The sequence below is a fragment of the Phocoena sinus genome, chromosome 15, assembly GCF_008692025.1.
Source record: "Phocoena sinus isolate mPhoSin1 chromosome 15, mPhoSin1.pri, whole genome shotgun sequence".
Taxonomy (NCBI): domain Eukaryota; kingdom Metazoa; phylum Chordata; class Mammalia; order Artiodactyla; family Phocoenidae; genus Phocoena; species Phocoena sinus.
The window spans coordinates 43,317,596-43,335,991 of NC_045777.1; the positions used below are offsets into that span (position 1 = coordinate 43,317,596).

The following is an 18,396-nucleotide window of genomic DNA, read 5'->3' on the forward strand; positions in this document are numbered from 1 at the left end:
GTCCTGTGGAGGGTGCGTGGATGGGGAGTGGAGGACTGTGTCTCACTGGGGTTTCTTGCTCACCTCCCAGTTCCCCGTTTGTTTATCTAGAGACACCTCCAGATGCCCTCATATTGGAATCTCCATTTACTAACATCCGTGAAGAAGCTAAGAGCCATCCATTCTCAGTGGCAAGTACAGATCTTATTAAAAATGGACTTATTTTTATAATGAAAATAATTGCTATAAAATATAAAAATGACTAAGTAAATATGTATAATAAATAAATTTAAATATCATAAAATTATTTAAATAGTCTAATGAATACAAACTTTATTAAAAGTTAATTCTCATTTAGTTCTGGTCACTGGCCTGACTACAGAGCCGCTCAGGATGTTTATAACTTCGTGCCAGGTAGAAGGATGGGGTCACTGCCAGGTTGCCTGAGGGTGGCTGTACCCACAGGAGGCCTTGCCCCCGGCACGGTTTGCCCCCCTGGCATTGCTTGCCCATGGGGCTCAGTGCAGGCTGAGGGCGCTGTCCCGGCTGCCTCCCCAGGAGTGGAGCTGGTGGGCACCCCAGGGAAGCCCTGGTGGGGATTACATGCTGTTGGGCCGTCACTGGCCAGATTCGAGGCCTTGGACCCTCCATTTACAGGCCAGGCCCAGAGGAGGGTCCTCTGTACCCTATTTCTTCCTCTTCCTCCTCCCACTGCTTCCGTGTGTCCAGGGGAGCCGTGTTGGCCCCACCCGACCTCATGCTGCTCCGTTGCAGACAGAAGAGTCCTTTGTTGGGTCTCCTTTGATGTTGCTCTTCTCCCGAGCCACACGGACCCCATTCCTTGGGGGTGGCAGCCTGTTGTGTGTGGGAAGCCTGGTCTCCTAGTCTGAGGTGTGGGAGCCCTGTTTGCGGGCAGCCCCCCTGCAGCCGGTCTGGGGGCCTCTTGAGCAGGGAGTCTGAGGGCGGGGGTCAGGAAGGGCAGGGGCGCCCCCCCCCCCAGCTCCAGGGGGCCCACAGGTCAGCCTGCTCAGAAGCAGGAGTGACCCCTGGGCACACGGCACCTCTGTCTGGACCCTCAGCCCTGCAGGGGGTGTTTTAATTGATCCTCTGCTTGTTGTCTACATGTTGCCTCCAGATCTATCGATACTTCCCTGGGTTTGACTGGTTCTTCCTTGATCCCATCACAAGCAGTGGAATTCAGTTTGCAAATGATGAAAAGTGAGTACCATGGAAGAGAATTTAGAAAAACCCCAAGAACCCCCAGAATAAGTGTCTTGAGTCACGTTAACCAAGTAGGATAGGATTCTGAATACATAGGGATCTTTTCTAAGCAACACGTCTCTGTAAAGGGAATGTCAGTTAGAGAAGGAGAACCAGGAATGTGGAAAGACTGTAGGATTAGATTAAAGAAATAGGAAGACAACATATTTTTGGTCCATAAAGCTGTTTTATTTGAAAATTATGTCAAAACCAGAACTCCTAAACAGGTATTAAAGCAGTAATAGTAACTGTTATTCAAAAAATGACTTTGCCTCAGCCATTGGTTTTGTGTTTGGTTATGGAAAGATGTTACTAAGTTTAATATTAAAAGTATTTCTCTGAGGTGAACCAGCAGTTACATGTTCTATTTAAGGACTGTTTCTTTGAACAACGTTCAGATTCTGCTGACATTATCTTTGTGATATCTTAATTTCATGGGGTTTAATTTCTTCAAAAAAAAGAAAAGGAAAAATCCTTATCTGAATATGCAGTTAACATTTAAAAATCTACACTTTTTAAAGAAGAGTTATCTGAGTAGACTGGGTTCCCTCTAAAAATGACAACGGTGAGAAAGCCACCTTTGGCTGCCCCGCCGCTGAGCCTGTGTGAGTGCTGGTGGGCCGGCCGGCCCTCACCCACTGGAAGTCAGGAGCCCCAGCTTGGTGGGCAGGTCTGTTCCCAAATATTTGGTAAGGTGACAGCATGTGAGGGGGGCCTCCAGAGTCAGAGAAGCTACGAAGCAGCTTCGTGGGTGGAAGTCCAGAAAACATGTCACCCGTCAAAGCGTGACTCGCACACCAGCAGCCCTGCACCCTGGGAGTGGAACGTGGTGGGCGGGTGAACTTGGCGAGCCGCTAGCAGCAGTTGCAGACTGCCAGAGTTGGGCCTCTGAGGGGCGGTGCGCCCCCAGGCCTGGTCCTGCCAGGTGCCAGGCTTGCCCCGGGGCTGCCCTCGTGAAGTCCCCAGATCAGCATGGGATCGCCAACAACAGGTATCTGCTGCATCCAGCAGCTCCCCGTGAGACCCCAGTGAGGGGCGCCTAGGAGACCCCGGGCCCATCCAGTCCTTCTGTTAGGTGGTTTGCTGAAGGACAGGATCCTGTGAACCTGTTGAGAATGTTAATTTACTCGAAACTCTCAGGAGTGACCTTAAATGTCATTTACACGAAAGATGAATTAGAGGGTGGCTCTTTTGCCAACAGATGTCCAGTAAAGTTCATTTGAGTGAGTTTCCTGGCCCACCTAAATTACTTAGTTTGTAAATGTTGTTTTGTAACTTTTTAAGAATAGTCTACTAGCAAAAAAATAATTTTTAATTTCCAGGAAATATTCAGGGACCCGATTTGGTGAATGAATTGATCTCTAGATTTGACTGACACCTGTCATCTAGAATAGATATTGATGGAAACATCTAAGAAATCAAATGCTAGTTCTCTATTAAAATGCCCAGTTTGAGGCGTTCCACACCACAGTGAAGCGCTCTCTAAGCCAGGTCCCTGCTGTGGGCAGGACTGGGAGCCCAGGAGACCCCAGCTCCTCCTGGGGGCCAGTCCAGCGCCTTTCTCCCTCCCTGCAGTGTGAAGCATATCTCCTGCTCCCTGCTCATCCTGCACGCCGAGGACGACCCTGTCGTGCCCTTCCAGCTTGGCAGAAAGGTGGGTGTCCGGCGGGCGTCGGGTAAACTCATGTTCAGTCCAGGCTAGGCCAGGCAGGTGTGGAGGGTCCTGCTGCTGGCAGGGCCCCTTGTGAGGGAGAGGGCAGAGGTTGGCAGCAGGGTCGGGGCGGGGCTGGACAGCTGATGACGCCCCAGAAGGAAATGTGAAAATAAGCAAACGAATATCTCCTGGGTCCCCCGTACAGGGGACTCAGTCAGGAGGGTTTGCCAGTTACTGGCTGGAGGGAAAGAACCCTTCTCCCCCAGCGGCTGGAATTGGTACAGAACTCTCACCTGTTCTCTTGCCTCTGGGATGGGACTGACGACAGAGGGTGCCATGTTGCCTCTGTGTCTGCTTTTGCTGTATTTGCTTTGCCTTTGCTGCCAGGAAGCCTGATTAAATTTGTAGGTGGGGGTAGGGTGGGAGAGAGCACTGTCTGGCCATGGCGCTGGCCTGCTAGAGGGCGCGACGCCCAGGCCACATCAGACCAGGCCTGAGGCAGGTGTGCGAGGGCCAGGTCCTTTTCTCCAGCTGGTTCGGGCACATGACCTGGCCATCCCGGGCTGCGAGGAGGGGGCTGAGGTGGCATAGGTCCTGAGCCACCTTGTTGGCGGGCCTTGACCCACGCACACGGCAAAGTTTGAGGCACACAGCCCACCCAGCCCCAGGGACTGAGCCATCGGGGCTGCTTCTGGCACTCAGTCCACCACCGCATCCCGTAGCAGGTGGTTCTCTGTGGTGCTGCAGGCCCCTGAGGAAGGGCAGTCTGCAAGACGGGCGTGAGGATGGAGAGGGTCTTGAGTGGTGGCCCTGAGGGTCCCTGCTGTGGGCGAGGCAGGCTGCAGGGCGCTGTGCATGGGGGGCTTGGGCTGCTCTTTGGAGACAGTGGCCATGGGCTGCTGTCTGTTGCAGGGGGAGGCCAGTAGGCAGGTCACCCCCAGGCCCCGGTCGCTGACCCGCCTCTCCCTCCCCCAGCTCTACAACATTGCTGCACCGTCACGCAGCTTCCGAGACTTCAAGGTTCAATTCATCCCCTTCCACTCAGACCTTGGCTACAGGCACAAGTACATCTACAAGAGCCCTGAGCTTCCGCGGATCCTGAGGTGAGGCGCTCTCCTCTCACCTGCGACGCCGTCCTGCGTGGCGATGGCTCAGGCAGGCGTGTGCGGCCGCAGCTACAAAAGCCATTTCGGGGCCGAGTCACAGTGAGGGGTCAGGAGTGTCAGCCCCCGGGCCGTCCCCACCGTCAGGAGGGCTGTGATCGCCCTGTGGTGCAGGTCGTGCAGCAGACACCACAGCTGCTTTGGGTCAGGCCTCCATCCCTTCCCACAGGCCCGTCAGGTTGCTGCTCCTGTGTGGGGCACGGGGGTGCAGGTCTGGGCCAGCTCCTCAAAGGCCTGTTTGTCCCCAGCTGCTTCTGGAAGGGAGGCTGTGCTCCTGGCGGCACTGCGCTGGCCGAAATCCTGGGCCAGGACGTGGGCTGCCACCCCGGGCACCCATCTCGAGCTTGGGCGCAGAGGCTGAGGATGAGGGGTGCACTGGTGGCACAGCAAAGGGTTTGGATGGACCAGGCGCTCCCTGCCTCCCGCTGGAGGGTGCAGGCGGCCCGCACGTCCTGGCTGGGGGGCCTCTGATGAGCCCGGGGTGCTGGAATCGGCCCTCGGTGAGGTGTGTGCCGAGTGGTCACACTTCGCCCTTGAGGTTCCAGGGGCGTTCTTTTGCAGTTTCTTGCCTCACGGATGTGGGTTGCTGCGAGGGGACAGTGATGAGTATGGGTTTGCTCTGGGACTGTGGTGTTTCTTCATAAAAGGAATACATTACATAAAATGTAGACCAGAGAATGGCTCCAACATCGGGGTGCAGTTAGTGACCCCATCCTTGCTCCTGTGTGTCGGGACTTAACTTGGGCGCTGCCCTTGGCGCCCTGCTTGTTTAACTCACGGGGTTTTCTGAGCGGAAGTGTGGTCCTCCAGGCTCTTTTGCGGCCTCCCCAGGTGGGCTGTAGGAGGACCACAGAAGGTGGGGTCTCAGGTTTGGTCTCAAGAGGTTTGGCCGACAGGTTTCCTCCTCTGGTCCAGGGAATTCCTGGGGAAGTCGGAACCAGGGCGCCAGCACTGAGTGTTACTCGCCACCTGAAGGAGCATGAAGATGTCTCCCTTGTCCCCCCCTTCCTCCGGCCAGCCCGGCACCCTGGAGATGTGCCTGGAGAGAGAACTCGGATGCCAGCGGGCCAGGCAGAGGAGGCCCTGGCAGACCTGAGGCGCCCGCCCCCGGTGGCTGGGAGCACAGGTTTCTGTGGACAGCGTGGGGGGCGGGCATGTGGCCCTCTGTTCCTCTTGCTGCCACTCAACCTGAGGTCTTGCTGGGAAGACAGTGACAGAGCTTTCTGGCCATCGGCTAGTTGATCCCACACTTCCTGAGCTGGGTACCAGGAGCCTGGGGCAGGAGGCGTGGGGTCTTGGGACCACGTTGAGCTTTCTGGCACCACCCTCGAGAATGTGGGGAAACTTGGGTTCTTTCTGTCCCTTCCCAGAACGGACTCTAGTGGTTCCATCAGCCCCTCCTGCCCTGTGCACCCTGCTTGCCTTCCTTGGTGTCCCTGCCTCCCTGGGCGGCCCCACTGCTCTCAGCGGGGGAGGTGCCCGTGGTCTGCCTTCCTCCGATTTCCACCCACCTGTCTACCTAACCTGGCCTTAGACTGAGCATTTATTTAAGAATAAAATCGTGGTGGTGGTCTGTCTGTTTTCTCAGTGACGCCTCCAGCCCAGGCCCTACCCACAGTCCCAGGCCACTCTCAGGACCCGACCATATGGGAGGTGGTGTTGGCCAAGGATCATGGGCCCTTCTTTCCCACTTCCTTCCAGACACTGAGGCCCAGCACGGAGGGGCATTACCTCTGGGGAAAGGCATGTTCACGGTGGGGAGGTGGAGATGGCTTCTCCAGGTGGAGCAGATGGCATTTTTCTAAAAACCAGGCCTACGCAGGTGACCTTTCCAACCTTATAGTTAAGAAGCTCGTTGACTGTTGCCGTGTTGATGGACAGGTGGTGGGGTTTAGGCTGCTGGAGTCCAGGGACCCTTCTGGCCCGCGAGCATTGCCCTGTTCACTCACTGGTGGTGGCGCTTCTGTTGTTTGGCTTTTTGCGAAACCAGCCTCCCCTGCACGTGTGCCGCTCCCAGCCAGCGCCTGCCAGCTGTCCCACTTCTCACCTCCCCGCTAAGTGCCCTCTCTCGCAGGACAGGGTGTGTGGCTTAATAAGGGGGCTTCGAGCTGTGCAGTACAGGGTTTGTCCCAGGTCGGAGGACTTCAGTCCACCTAGGTCTCTCCTGATGGCAGGCCTTCCTCCCCTAGATCGTCAGGCTCTGGCACTTTCCAGTCTCAGCAGTGCAGGAATTCCCCAGGGTGGGGAGGGGCTTGTTTACCTGCCCCCCTTGTGGCCTGTTAGCAGCTATGCCCTGGCTGGAAGCCCAGAAGCAGGTTACACCCTCTTTCTGAAGCACCTTAGAGCTGCCCACGGTGATTCTTATATCTGGAAAATCCATGTCTTTCTTAAACCGGGTTTGAAACGGAACAGACCCTCCTGAGGTCAGTTTGTCAGTTATCTTCTACTGGACGGGTTTGCTCTGCACTCCCGGTATCCAATTCAGGTGTGAGCACGGCCTGCAGGGCCCCACCCCGTCCCCCAGCTTCATGTCTCCTTGGACTTCCGTCACAGCTGGGACACCCATCCCCACCTGACACCGTCTTCATGTAACTAAAGCATGAAGTGCCTGCCTGGCCAGGGCAGCCCCTTCATGCTTTTCTCAGTCACTGAGGCTCCTGGAGGCCCTGCAGCTCAGAGCCACATCCCCAGCTTGTCTTGACCAATGAGGCCGTCTAGACCTGGCCTGCTCTGCCTGGGCTCAAGTCTGCATCTTGTTTTTCTTAAAATTTTGTCTATGTAAGTTGCTTCAGATTTTTTTGGGGGGTGCGGAATAAGGTAGGCTATAAAGTAAAAATACAAGCTGTTAGTGTTTTTACAGGTGTCTGACCGTCTGAAGATAAGGAAGCATAAGGGATCATGGGGCTGGTAGCTGCCGCCCTTGTCAGCTGTCAGGTAATTAGTAATCAGGTCCACACATCTCTGCCTGGTGGCATCTCAGCTTATTACCTCGGTCTGAGCGACTAAGCTTACACTGTGGGTTAGGACTGACCCTTTAATGGGTCACAACAGTCGGTGGTCAGGAACAGCAAGAGATGTGCACAGCTGTGAACTGTGGTCGTCAGATGCATGTGTCCCAGGAGCTGCCCCAGACCTGAGACCAGGAATGTGCATCTCAGGTGCCCCCAACCAAGGGGCGGCTCGCACATCCCACCACCAGCAGGGGTCCACGGCGTTCTTGGGTACTTTGGGTAACAATGGCCCCGAGTCACATCCCTCTGGGTTCTTGATTTAACCTGCAGCCATACAGTTTGGGGTCGGGGGGAGGAGTTTTGGTCCCCAGGGCGTTCCACTTCCCAGGACCAGGAGTGGGTGGCAAAAGATGGGTGCAAAAAACAGTACAATTCACACCAAAAATGCCAGCACCCAGGAGACAGTTTTCCAAGTGGCTGGGTTTGACGGTTCAGGCACTCGTGGCTCTAAGCCCCACATGCAGTTGGGGGTGAGAGAACTTTCTGTTCTCAGTCCCGGAATGATGGACCATAATTTAGCCCGGCTGGGACATGGACTGCCCTGGGCACAAGAGTGACACACAGAGGCCAGATCAACTGAGCACAAGCAGGAAGGTTTAATCCGTTTCTCACATGAGGCAGTGACAGTGAGGGGCACAGTGATGGTTACACTCGGCCTAAGGGACGGGCAGCAGAGGGCGCTGGGGATGCAACCACAGACCCCCACGCCTCTGGTGAGGTGAGCAGTCAGGATGGGGATGAGGGCAGGACCCTGTGCCACCCAGGTCCAGCATTTGAGGAGACAGCCTCCGGAAGCTTCCGCCCGCAGCTCCTGCCTGCTCCCTGGCCCTGTCCTTCCCACCTGCTCACCCGCCCTCCCCAGCACCAGCCTGCTCTCTGGGCAGAATGGAAAGTGGGCTCCTCTCTGGGCCCACTCAGTCCTTTTCCAGACCAGGTTGTCATGCTGCTGGGAGGAGGGAGGCCGGCCTCCTGTGAGACCGGAAACGCACCCTCCTGGACTCGACAGGCACAGATCTGCAGCGGGGCTGGGTGTTCAGCTTCAGCCAGCAGAGGTGGGGACCCCACCTGGGTGCCCAGGGCCAGGTGAGAACATCCCAGCATTGCCTCCCCAGGCACTAAACTTCAAAAGTGCTATTTTTAGTTGCTAAAACAAGGAAAGGCTTCAGCTAGTTTCATTTCCTTGTGAAAAATCTTATGAAGAAGCAAAACCAAACGAATTCTGCATCAGCCAGCCTTGTCCCAGCCAAAGCTCCCTAGACACTGGACACAGGTGTTGTCCCCAGTGTCACTCTCAGTTGTCCTGGGGCCTCTTTATCTGATCGATCTGGAAACCCCGGGCTGGGTGCCCACACAGCAGCTATGAGGACATGGCCTAGCACAGTGGACCCTCCCTGCATGGCCAGGAGGCAGAGCTGGGCCAGGGAGGACTGGGGCCACACTGGACGAGGTGCTGCAGAAACACACACTGCCCCAGGCTTTACCACGGCTACCTGGCCGGACCCCAGAATCCAGAGGCTCAGAACTAAAAACGAGCTCACGCAAGGCGTGTGCAAGGCTTCGGGGAGCCCAGCAGACAAATCCACCTTCCCCCACCTCCACGGGACAGGTGGGCAGAGCAGCAGGCCAGCTGCCCTGCTCAGTGCTGTGGGCCCTGCTTGCCTGCAGGAAACGGGGGAGCATCTCACCTCAGCATCTTCCCCCAACCCAACCCCCGAAAGCCACCACCCGGATCCCCATGGCCGTCCCGGAAACAGCACTGAAAAAAAGCAGGGTGCTCGCAAAGTGCTTGGAAACGGGCAGTCAGCAAGAAAACAAACGCCTCTGGTCCCGAGGGGGAGGGCAGAGGCCTAATCCCTGGGGAGGCTGGGGGGCGGGGTCTTCAGGGCAGAGGGCTCCACGCCCCAGATGTCCCGGGCGTACTCCGTGATGGTCCGGTCACTGGAGAACTTGCCCGAGCAAGCGATGTTCCTGATGACCTTTTTGGTCCACTCCTTGGGGTTCTACAGAGGGAAGCGGTGCTCGGTGACCTCGGGCTGTTCCCAGATGCGCTTAGGCCCTGGGTAACCAACCAAGAGTTCACTGGGAAGGGGGCCCACCCACCAGGAAAGTTTCCAGATGACGAGACAGAGGTCCTGCTGGGGTGCGGCGCACACACTGCACAGACACCCCACCAGAGGAGTATGCGCCCCCAGACTGCAGCCAGCACCAGGAGGGGCCTCCCCGAAAGGAAAGCAGAGTTCCTCCCGGAGCCCGGAAGATCACTCGGTTTCTAGGCCCCCTCCTGTTCTGTCATAGGAGGGAACATCAGGGGCTGTTTCCTCGGGGGTGGGGGGTGGGGTGAGACGTGGGCAACAACTCAGATACACAAACCCCTCAGGCCGTGTCCAAGAATCTGCTTGAATGACCTGGCCAATGAACCATCTGCCCCAACAACTGCACAGTCACGCCCCCATCGCCAGTGTCCCCTCCTGCTGCCATCCTTGGCTGGGTGCACAGGGTGGAACATTCTCCTTTCCCTCCCCAGGTTCAGGAGCTGAGTCTTCCCAGGAGACCCCACTGGACATGCACACTCTCTGTGGGCCACACCGAGGCAGGGACACAGGGCCGCGGACTGGGGAGCTGGCTCCCGCAGCCCCACCTTAGAAACTCGGCTCCTTAGAGCTACAAGTCCTTGTTCTACTTGCTGTCAGATCTGTCACTTTTACAAGGAATCGTTTATCTTCTCATTTTAAGCACAGAAAGGCCTTCACTGCTCACAAGGCCCATCCCTCACCTCAGGCTCTCCTGATCACACCCACGTGGGCGGTCAGATCGCGGGCTAGGGTGTGCAGAGCCTCCAGAAGGAAACTCCTGCCCCGCTCACCTGCGCTCTGTGGCAGCTGCCCAGAGGCTGCAGGGGAAGGTGCGCTGGTGTGGACAGCAGCCTGGGCAGAGGGCCAGCCGAGTCAGTCCCTGAGCAGGAAATGAGGAAGCCCAACCTGCTGTGGGCCACTAGATGAACTGTGACCTCCTGGGAGTGGCCCGAGACAGCAGGACACAGCCACACCCTGCTGCTTCCCTGCCAGGGCCCAAGGACCTTACCCGGTACAGCTGGTCCACCCGGGCCTGGCACTCCATGTATGCCTCATAATCCGCAAACACCTTGAACCTGAAATGGGAGACAGGAAGCTGGGCTGGGTGGGTGACGAGTGGGAGGTCAGGAAACGGGCCTGGCTGGCTGTGTCCTCATGCTCTGCAGGACAGGGGTGGCCACAGGGACCACTCTGTGAGCAACACTTCTGTCCTGGGGACGCTAGTCTAGAAAAACTTTATTTTAACCCAGTGTTCTTTAAAGAACCCGTGCACGTGGGTTAGAGCTGCACAGGCTGAGGCCTCCCTCCAATTTCACCTCCAGGAGAAGGGCACAGGGTGACCACAGGCTCCATCACCATCTGTTCTCAGATCTCATGGGCTGACAACTGGTGGTGCAGGATTTATGGACACAGAAACACGTTTTGTTTACGATTGAGTCAGAAACACAATTCATAAAACTCTGTAAAGTCTCTCCTTGATCACAGACCTCAGCAGGGCCAAGCTCCCAGCCCCGGGCGTGTGTGGAGTTACGATCGATCGGGTCTAACAGAAGCCAGCTGACAGCATTCATCAAAAAGTGACAGACTAAACCAAAGGAACTGCAAGTGGAATAGAGGTCGATTCTCAGCCTTTGACAGACTCAGCTTTTACCACCTGGGTGGAGAAGAGGCCTGTCGTCAGAGGAGAGAGCACTGCCGACCTATAACAAGTGCTGTGCAAGGCTGTGCCCTGACACGGCCTCGTCGTAAAACACTAACCATGTGGTAACTCACGGCCTCACAAGCTCATTCCACCTGAACCACTCTTGGGCTCCCCATTAAACCCAGGCTCCCTCTACCCCGAGGAAGTCGCCTCCAACCCACCCAGGCGACGCTTGTCACTCCCGTCCAAGGAGGTCAGCTGGTGCCGGGGGCCTGGGGCTGGACCTGGCAGCTGGCAATCCCACCACCAGGCCCCCAGGCTCGCTGAGCACCGTCAGAAGCCCCACAAACCCCGGCCCCTGGGTGCAGCCGAGCCTCTGGCCGTGGGCTGAGGTGACGGTGAGCCTCACCGAGGCCCAGGCTTGGCCCCAAAGAACGTGCAGTTTTCAGCCTGCCAGGGGGACCCTTTGACCCATCGGTGAGGGACGAGGGGCCTGTCTCACCTGTCATGGTTCAGCAGCATGTCGACGACACCCTTGAAACAGTCGGGCTCCCTGGGGGAGAAGAAGCCGCTGCTGATCTGGTCCACGGCCTGCCGCAGCTCAGGCAGGGAGTCATAGTACTCCCAGGCGTTGTACCTGTGGGGAGATGGCGGCCTCATGGGCAGATGCTGGGGCCGTTTGTGCCCCGGGCCCAGGACAGCCAGGTGGGGTTGGCAACTGCAGGCACTGGGAGGTGGACATGGGCTGTGAGCACATCAATTCCACCTCCTCCTTTTACTGTTACAGACACGTGGTTGCTAGAGGATGTACAAGTCCCATGCATGGCTCTGTCGCAGTCCTCTGAGAGGATGCTCAAGCAGCCCCGCCCCCGCCCCCAGGGCCAGGATGCTGCAGAAGAAAATGACATGTGAAACCAAGCTGGAGAGACACCCTGCGACCATTAGGGAGTCCGGGGAGAGGGAGGTGTGTGGCAGACATGGGACAGGGCCGAAAGGGCCAGCGCTCACAGGCTGACAAGGTTCTGACTGTTTGGGTTCAGCAGCTGGTGCCTGAGGCCTCAACAACTCCCCTGAGGGATTTTAGGCAACTAGGCAACTTCAGTTGCACAGGATTAGGCCGGGCTGGGACCCCTCACAGTATCCAAGGGTGTGAAAAACAAGTAGAGGAGATCTGAAGTCTTCAGAGGGACACACACCCTTTCTGGTCCAGGGCTTCCACGTCCTCCACCCGCAAGCCAAAGATGAAGAGGTTCTCGGCCCCAGCTTCCTCAGCCATCTCCACGTTGGCTCCGTCCATGGTGCCGATGGTGAGGGCCCCATTGAGCATGAACTTCATGTTGCCTGTGCCCGAGGCCTCGGTGCCCGCGGTGGAGATCTGCTGTGACAGGTCGGCAGCGGGGATCACTGCAAGGCGGCGAGAGCAAGACCCGTCAGCCATGAACCGCTCAACACGAGAGCAATGGGAACAGCACAGCAACACCACACACTGACCACACCACCTGTACGGCTCCCTTTTTTGACCCAGGGCAGCCTGAGGCAGAGGATCCACAATGGAGACGCCTGAGAAGCCCTGCAGGTGGCAAAGGACCTTTGTTCTGGAACCTTCCGCGGACCAGGGCCAAATCAAAGCCTGGTGTTGTCATCATTCCCTTGTATCCTGACATCACTGGTGTCTTATTCAATCAGCCCCACAGGCTCCTTAAATGGCTTGAAGAGGAATCTGACTCACAGCACCAGAGGACTGGGGACAGCGGGGGGACAATCTTCTTGTGGCCACACACACCTAAGTCACTCTGTGCCGTTTACAGCGGCCAAGACACGACCCCATCCACGACCCTGCAGCTTCTCCCAAGTGTGGGTTCCCTGCGTGAGTTTCTCCACATGGCAGCAGGAACGCAGCCTCCGTCCTGCCTGCCTTGGCATCCCTGCTCCCACGTCCTCAGCTCGTTCTCAGAGCTAATGCTGCGTCCCTAACCCAGCTGAAGGGCACTCGGGGTCAGCCAAGACCAGAGCCCAGCCCCTTCTTCAAGGTCAGGTCCAGGTGCCAGGATAGAGACACAGGCACCCCCGGCCCCTCAGGCAGAGGGACATGGGCAGACGGGATGGTGGACACGTTACCACAGCCAGTCCAAGAGCTAGGGGAGGGTGCGGGGCCCAACTCCAGGCTGGCTGTCCCCAAGGTCAGTTCTAAGGAAGCACAGGAACTGGCCTGGGAGTGCCAGGCAGTGGCCATAAGTTGCTTTAGAAGCTCAGCGAAACACTAACCCCAACCCAACCCCCGAGCCACACATGGTCCATGGCAGTGGCAGGACCACAGGGATGGTCCTGATGACCCGTCCGCAACGGAGGAGGAGGGAGTGCGTGAGCCTGCCCTTCACTCAACGCCTGGAGGGCAGCGCACAGTCTCATGGATCAGAGGGGCTGCTACTCGGGCCACAAGTCCAGGCTCAGGTTTCCCAGCACTTCCTGCCAGGTCTCCGGAAGTGGCCGGCTCAGAGAGGCCTGTCCAGCTCAGGACAGCTATGCTCCGAGGCACATTTGGCCACAGGCCCTTCTCCAGATGGTAACACATACCCAGTACCCCCAAAGTGGAGTGGCCCCAGGCTGAACCCTCCCAGAGCAGGTGCAGGACGCCAGGCCAGAGTGGACAGGTGGGGATGAGCAGAAGCAACCTCTGGGGGACGGGGAGGGCCAGCAAGAGGGAGCCCTGGGGCAGAGGAGCGAGGAGGGGCAGCAGCGGGAAGTTCAGAGACCACGGATGTGTGAGACCGAGGACGACCCAGAGCCAGGCCAGGGGTGGGGGGCCCTCTGGCTGGGCAGCCTGGTGTTGGGGCTGTTAATCTGTCTGAAAGCAAGACAGGCCCTGACCATAGAGGACCACTGACTGCGCCCAGGTAGGGCAGGCTCACCTTTCTCGGCCAAGGACACTCTGTAGTTCTCCAGAAAGATCACTTTGAGCCTGTCGCCCACAACCGGATCGTGGTTGACAACGTCGCCGATGGACGTGACCAGCTTGATGATCATCTTGGCCATGTGGTAGCCGGGCGCTGCCTGGAAAGGGGGAGGGGCGCTCAGCAGACACCCTGTGCTCAGGGGCATGGCAGGGTCGCTGGAGCCCGGGCTGGACACGCCCAGCCAAGTGGCTCTGCCAGCGGGGTTCCCACGGCAGGGGAGGGGTGGGCTGAGGCCGTGGCATCCCTGCGTGTCCTGCCCTCAACCTGGCAGACGGACCCACGGAGCGCGGCGCCCCACCCGCTTCCTCGGCTCCAACCGAGTGCCTCTCATGACGGCACCTCACCCACGTGCACAAATCTGTCAACCTCAAGCTTGGTTTTCTGATTCTAGTTGTTTTTTTCAAAAATGGAGAGAGGGAACAAGGACCTCTGAAAACTGACTACCGACTTATAGGAAACGCAGGGAACCAAGGAAAGTACTGGGAGATACCAGAGGGACGTGGTTTGGGAAAGACACACAACCCGATTTCTGTAACAAATTGCAAGGGAAAAAAAGAGGGGGACGTGAAGAAAAACCTACAGATGAAGAGATTTAAGAGACACAGCCGCCCGTCACCATGTGAGAACTTTGCTGGGTCCTGATTCAAACAAGCTCAAGGTATTTGTAGCTGTCACAAGACCGCTGCGTGTGGCCCTGGCTGGATATTTAATGATGTGGCGGAATTCTTGTCAAGTGTTTTAGGTGTGATGGTGGCGCTGTGTGGTTTTGCAGGAAAACATCACTGTGAAGACAACTGATTAAGTTCTTAGGGTTGAAGTGTTATAATGTCTGTAATCTATCTACTATGAAATGGTTCAGCAAAAGTCTGGGGGACAGGTTTGTCATGTTCTACACTTCTTTTTTTTCTCTTTTCAAAAATGTTAATTTTTAAAAAATTAACATTTTTTAACTTTTTGAAAGTCCACATCTCTAAAATGCATACGGAAATACTGACAAAAACAGCATGCTGGGGTGGGGTGGTGGTGGGATGAATTGGGAGATTGGGATTGACATATATACACTAATATGTAATGAAATAGATAAGTTAAAAAAAAAAAGAAAAGAAAAAGAACCCCAGCATGCTGTCCGGAGTCTGCTTTAGAAACATCAAGAGTCGGGGGGCCGGGGGACGGTGGCAGAGACAGAACAAGACGGGCCTGCCTGTGAGGTGCCTCTACCTTCATATGTGCTCAAGTAAGAGGCGAGGACAGTCCTGGGCCCACCTGCAGCCCCTGTGAAGCAGCTGTGCCCAGGCTTCTGGGAAAAGTGGCAGAGGGGTGGGGACGCGGGCCCTAGAGCGCGGAGCCGGATGATGGGACCCACTGATGCCTGCCGGCGATACGCTGGGACTCTGAGATCCCACGTCCAAAAGCACATATAAATAAAATGAATAAGGCCAGGCTGAGCCAAGAGCAGGCGCACATCTGGCTGACGAAGCAGCCAGCGACTCACGTCTACTTGGCACACCAGTGCAGGGGAGGCGTGGAAATCCGGCAGTTACACAGAGAAATGGTGCTGCCCCATGAGAGCCCAGTAGAGACTGGCCCTTGGGGCTGGGGACCCCACTCCCCTGGGCCGGGCAGGCAGGGGCCCCATCCAGCTCCCTCCTGCGGCTGAGCTGATGGAGCCTGACCTGGCCCAGAGGCACACCTGGGGCCAGGACCTCTGGGCTGTGTGTGCAGGTTGGCGCCCGGCCACCCGCAGCATCCAGCCCTGATGCAGAGACACTGCTTGAAAAGCACGGTGGTTTGTGCATCCCCGACCAACGCCAAGCAGGAACCAAGAAGACGTCCCCTCACCTTGCCCCCGATCATGACAGTCCTGGGCACAAAGGCCTGGGCTGGGTCCTTCTTTATTCCTGCAGGACAAACAAAAAGAGAGCCACGTGAAGCCCCTGGAGCCAGACGTGCCTGAGCCCTGGGACAGGCCTCAGTGACAGTGTCTTCAGAGGCCAGCCCGACACAGGTGCTGCACTGCCAGGAGCTCCCGCTTACAGAATTCTACACTTGGTCCAGGTTGGTTTGGAAGGCCAGCCAGGAGCAGACTCTTCCAGAAAGTTCAGTGGAAAAGCTGTGCCTTTGTGTCCAGAACAGCTCAACACAGGAGCTTCTCTGGGTCTGGCATGTGATGGGTACTCAAAAATGGGGTGACCTTGGGATGGTGGTGATTCACCATCAGCCTGCGAGGGGTGTCAGTGAGACCCCAAGCCCCCTCCATCACTGGGACAGAGGGTGAGAAGCCCCCCAGACCTTTTCTGCACAGGAGCAGACAGCTCACCTCCAGCCCCAGCAGAATGAGATGTCCTCACCAGGCCACTGGTTTCCAGATTTCAGCTGGGGGGTGGGGGCAGGGAGTGTCTACAGAAGTGACAGGCTGCCCTAGATGGCATTCACCAGAGTCAGGAATCGGCCGCAAGGTTTACAGGAGCCACTAAAGGGTCGCGGCTGATCTGTAACCTGTCTTCAGGTTCTAGTAGGAACATGACCGTCCTTTAGTTCTGTATCTTCCCGCTTCCAGATTGTGGACAGAGTAACAAAGAGAACAGGAAAAAAATAAAGCCAAAACCCCACAAACTACATTTTTACTAAAACTAGTAAAAAAGAAAAATACGCTAACTCCAGATCATTGAGCAAGTCCTGCTGGGTCATGGGATAGGTGGGAGGCAGAGCTGTGAACTCAGGGTCTCAGGAACCCCAGTCTCCCGGGGGCTGTGAGCAGGGGAAACGGAGGCAGGAAAGAGCCCCAGGGGGCTGGGCGGGCAGACCCTGTCGGCACCCCTCCTACAGAGAAACCTTGGAAAGGGGGTCTGGACATCCTTGTGGACAGAGGCCCACAGGGCCATGACGCCTCCTGAGCCAGCCTTGACTTGGAGCCCCAGAGAGGCGTCACAAGCTGGGGAGGCCTGCGGCTGCCTTGAGCTCACGAGGCCCCGGCCAGAGTCCTGATGCAGCTCCTCAGACACGAGTGACCAACCCTAACACAGAGCTTTGCCACAGACAAGGGCAGTGGAAGCAGCCTCCCTGTGAGTCTCCAACCTGTGAGGACTGTCGACGCAGATGGGAGACCATAGCGCCGAAACGCAAGACCCCGGGAGAAGGCAGAACACAGGCGACAAGGCAGAACTGCCCCACAGAGTGCAGCCCGATCACAGAAGCCAGGAGGGCGGGGAGATGCGCAGAAAACACAGTAGACACACAGAGCGTGGAGGCGGGACCAGCAGACAACATGGAACAGAAAAGGAGGGAGTGCTATCAACAGGCAAAAAGAAGGTGGTGGAAGAAACCAACCACGTCACTGGAGCCCCAGGAGAAAAAAGCCAAACACATGTTTTAATGTATTTCAAGGAAACTTCCTAGAAATGATATAAGTTATCAACCACCATCCTCAGAGTGCCCGAGCGTCAAGAAAATTGACCCACAACAGCCGGCACCCAAGACACAGCCGAGTAGAATGAGCACAGGCCAAGAGAGCAGCTCACTCCGGACCCACCCTTCAGATGGCGCTGCTCAAGGAAAGAACGGGAGACTGAGGACATCGCTTCAGCGGAACCACCCTTCCCGCAAATGGCCACAGACTACTGTGGACACGGAAGACCTCGGGGCACAGGAGCTGGGCAGAAGGGCGACCGGACGGCCCTGTAAGAGGACTGGGCGTCTCATCGCAGACGGAAACCCAGGTCAGATCGAGGCGAGGATGGCAGAGCAGCACCACGTGCGCTGCATACATGCAGGTGGACGAGCGGGCGGGGGGCGGGTGACACGTGCCCTGATGGCCCCATCGGAATGCCACAGGCGCCCCGGACGCTCACAAGCCGAGCAAAAGCAGCACCCTGGGCAGTAGGGAGGCACCGGTCACAAGAGGTGACGGGAGGAAGGGCAGGCCACCCAGCGACTGGCCCTGCCGCTCACAGGCAGGGGATTCGGGGACGCCGCTGGGGAAACGACAAAGAAAATGCAGAAAAATCACAATTGCAGAAGAAAACCACAGCAAAGAGCACAAAACAAGTCTCCGTGAACTGCTGTTTCTGGCCCAGGAGGTGCGCCCTTCCGCCAAACACACAGGAGGGCCCTCACCTGGGCCTTTTCTGAGGGTCGGGTCAGAACCATTCAACCCAAACTAGCATCCGTCCTGTCACTTCACTGTCGCACGAGCGAGCAGATCTCTCAAGACAGAGTCTCCCTCACTGGCAACTGGAGAGCTGATGTTCTCCAGGGGAGCTCTGCGTCTTGGAAAGTATTTGGTTCCTTTATTTTCAAAATTAGTATCTGCTTTACTACATTACAAGATCTTAAGAACCACGTTTTGGGCTTCCCTTGTGGCGCAGTGCTTAAGAATCCACCTGCCAATGCAGGGGACACAGTTTGAGCCCTGGTCCGGGAAGATCCCACATGCTGCGGAGCAACTAAACCCGTGCACCACGACTGCTGAGCTCACGTGCCACAACTAACTGAAGCTGGTGCGCCTAGAGCCCAGGCTCCGCAACAAGAGAAGCCACCATAATGACAAGCCCGCGCACCACAATGAAGAGTAGCCCCCGCTCGCCCCAACTAGAGAAAGCCCGCGCACAGCAACGTAGACCCAACGTGGCCAAAAATAAATAAATTAAATAAATAACTTTTAA

At 56.8% G+C, this 18,396-nt stretch overlaps 2 protein-coding genes across 4 annotated transcripts in view; one reads left to right on the forward strand and one right to left on the reverse strand.

Moving 5' to 3' along the window:
• Positions 1 to 5,629, forward strand: part of ABHD12 (abhydrolase domain containing 12, lysophospholipase) — a 68,788-nt gene extending 63,159 nt beyond the window's left edge. For 2 of the 3 annotated variants that reach the window (XM_032606251.1, XM_032606253.1), the window contains 5 exons: positions 91 to 170; positions 1,115 to 1,197; positions 2,815 to 2,893; positions 3,869 to 3,996; positions 4,953 to 5,629. In XM_032606251.1, coding sequence (XP_032462142.1) covers positions 91 to 170; positions 1,115 to 1,197; positions 2,815 to 2,893; positions 3,869 to 3,996; positions 4,953 to 5,298 — 716 coding nt within the window. In that variant the 3' untranslated portion in view covers positions 5,299 to 5,629. The remainder of the gene's footprint in view (positions 1 to 90; positions 171 to 1,114; positions 1,198 to 2,814; positions 2,894 to 3,868; positions 3,997 to 4,952) is intronic. The other variant, XM_032606254.1, reaches the window with a different exon arrangement.
• Positions 5,630 to 7,639: 2,010 nt separating this feature from the next.
• PYGB (glycogen phosphorylase B) overlaps positions 7,640 to 18,396 on the reverse strand; it is a 54,020-nt gene continuing 43,263 nt past the window's right edge. Inside the window, exons 15-20 of the mRNA XM_032606239.1 lie at positions 15,575 to 15,633; positions 13,691 to 13,832; positions 11,978 to 12,185; positions 11,284 to 11,418; positions 10,149 to 10,215; positions 7,640 to 9,067 (exon numbers count right to left, since the gene is read on the reverse strand). Of these exons, the coding sequence (XP_032462130.1) occupies positions 8,915 to 9,067; positions 10,149 to 10,215; positions 11,284 to 11,418; positions 11,978 to 12,185; positions 13,691 to 13,832; positions 15,575 to 15,633 (764 nt within the window). The 3' untranslated portion in view covers positions 7,640 to 8,914. The remainder of the gene's footprint in view (positions 9,068 to 10,148; positions 10,216 to 11,283; positions 11,419 to 11,977; positions 12,186 to 13,690; positions 13,833 to 15,574; positions 15,634 to 18,396) is intronic.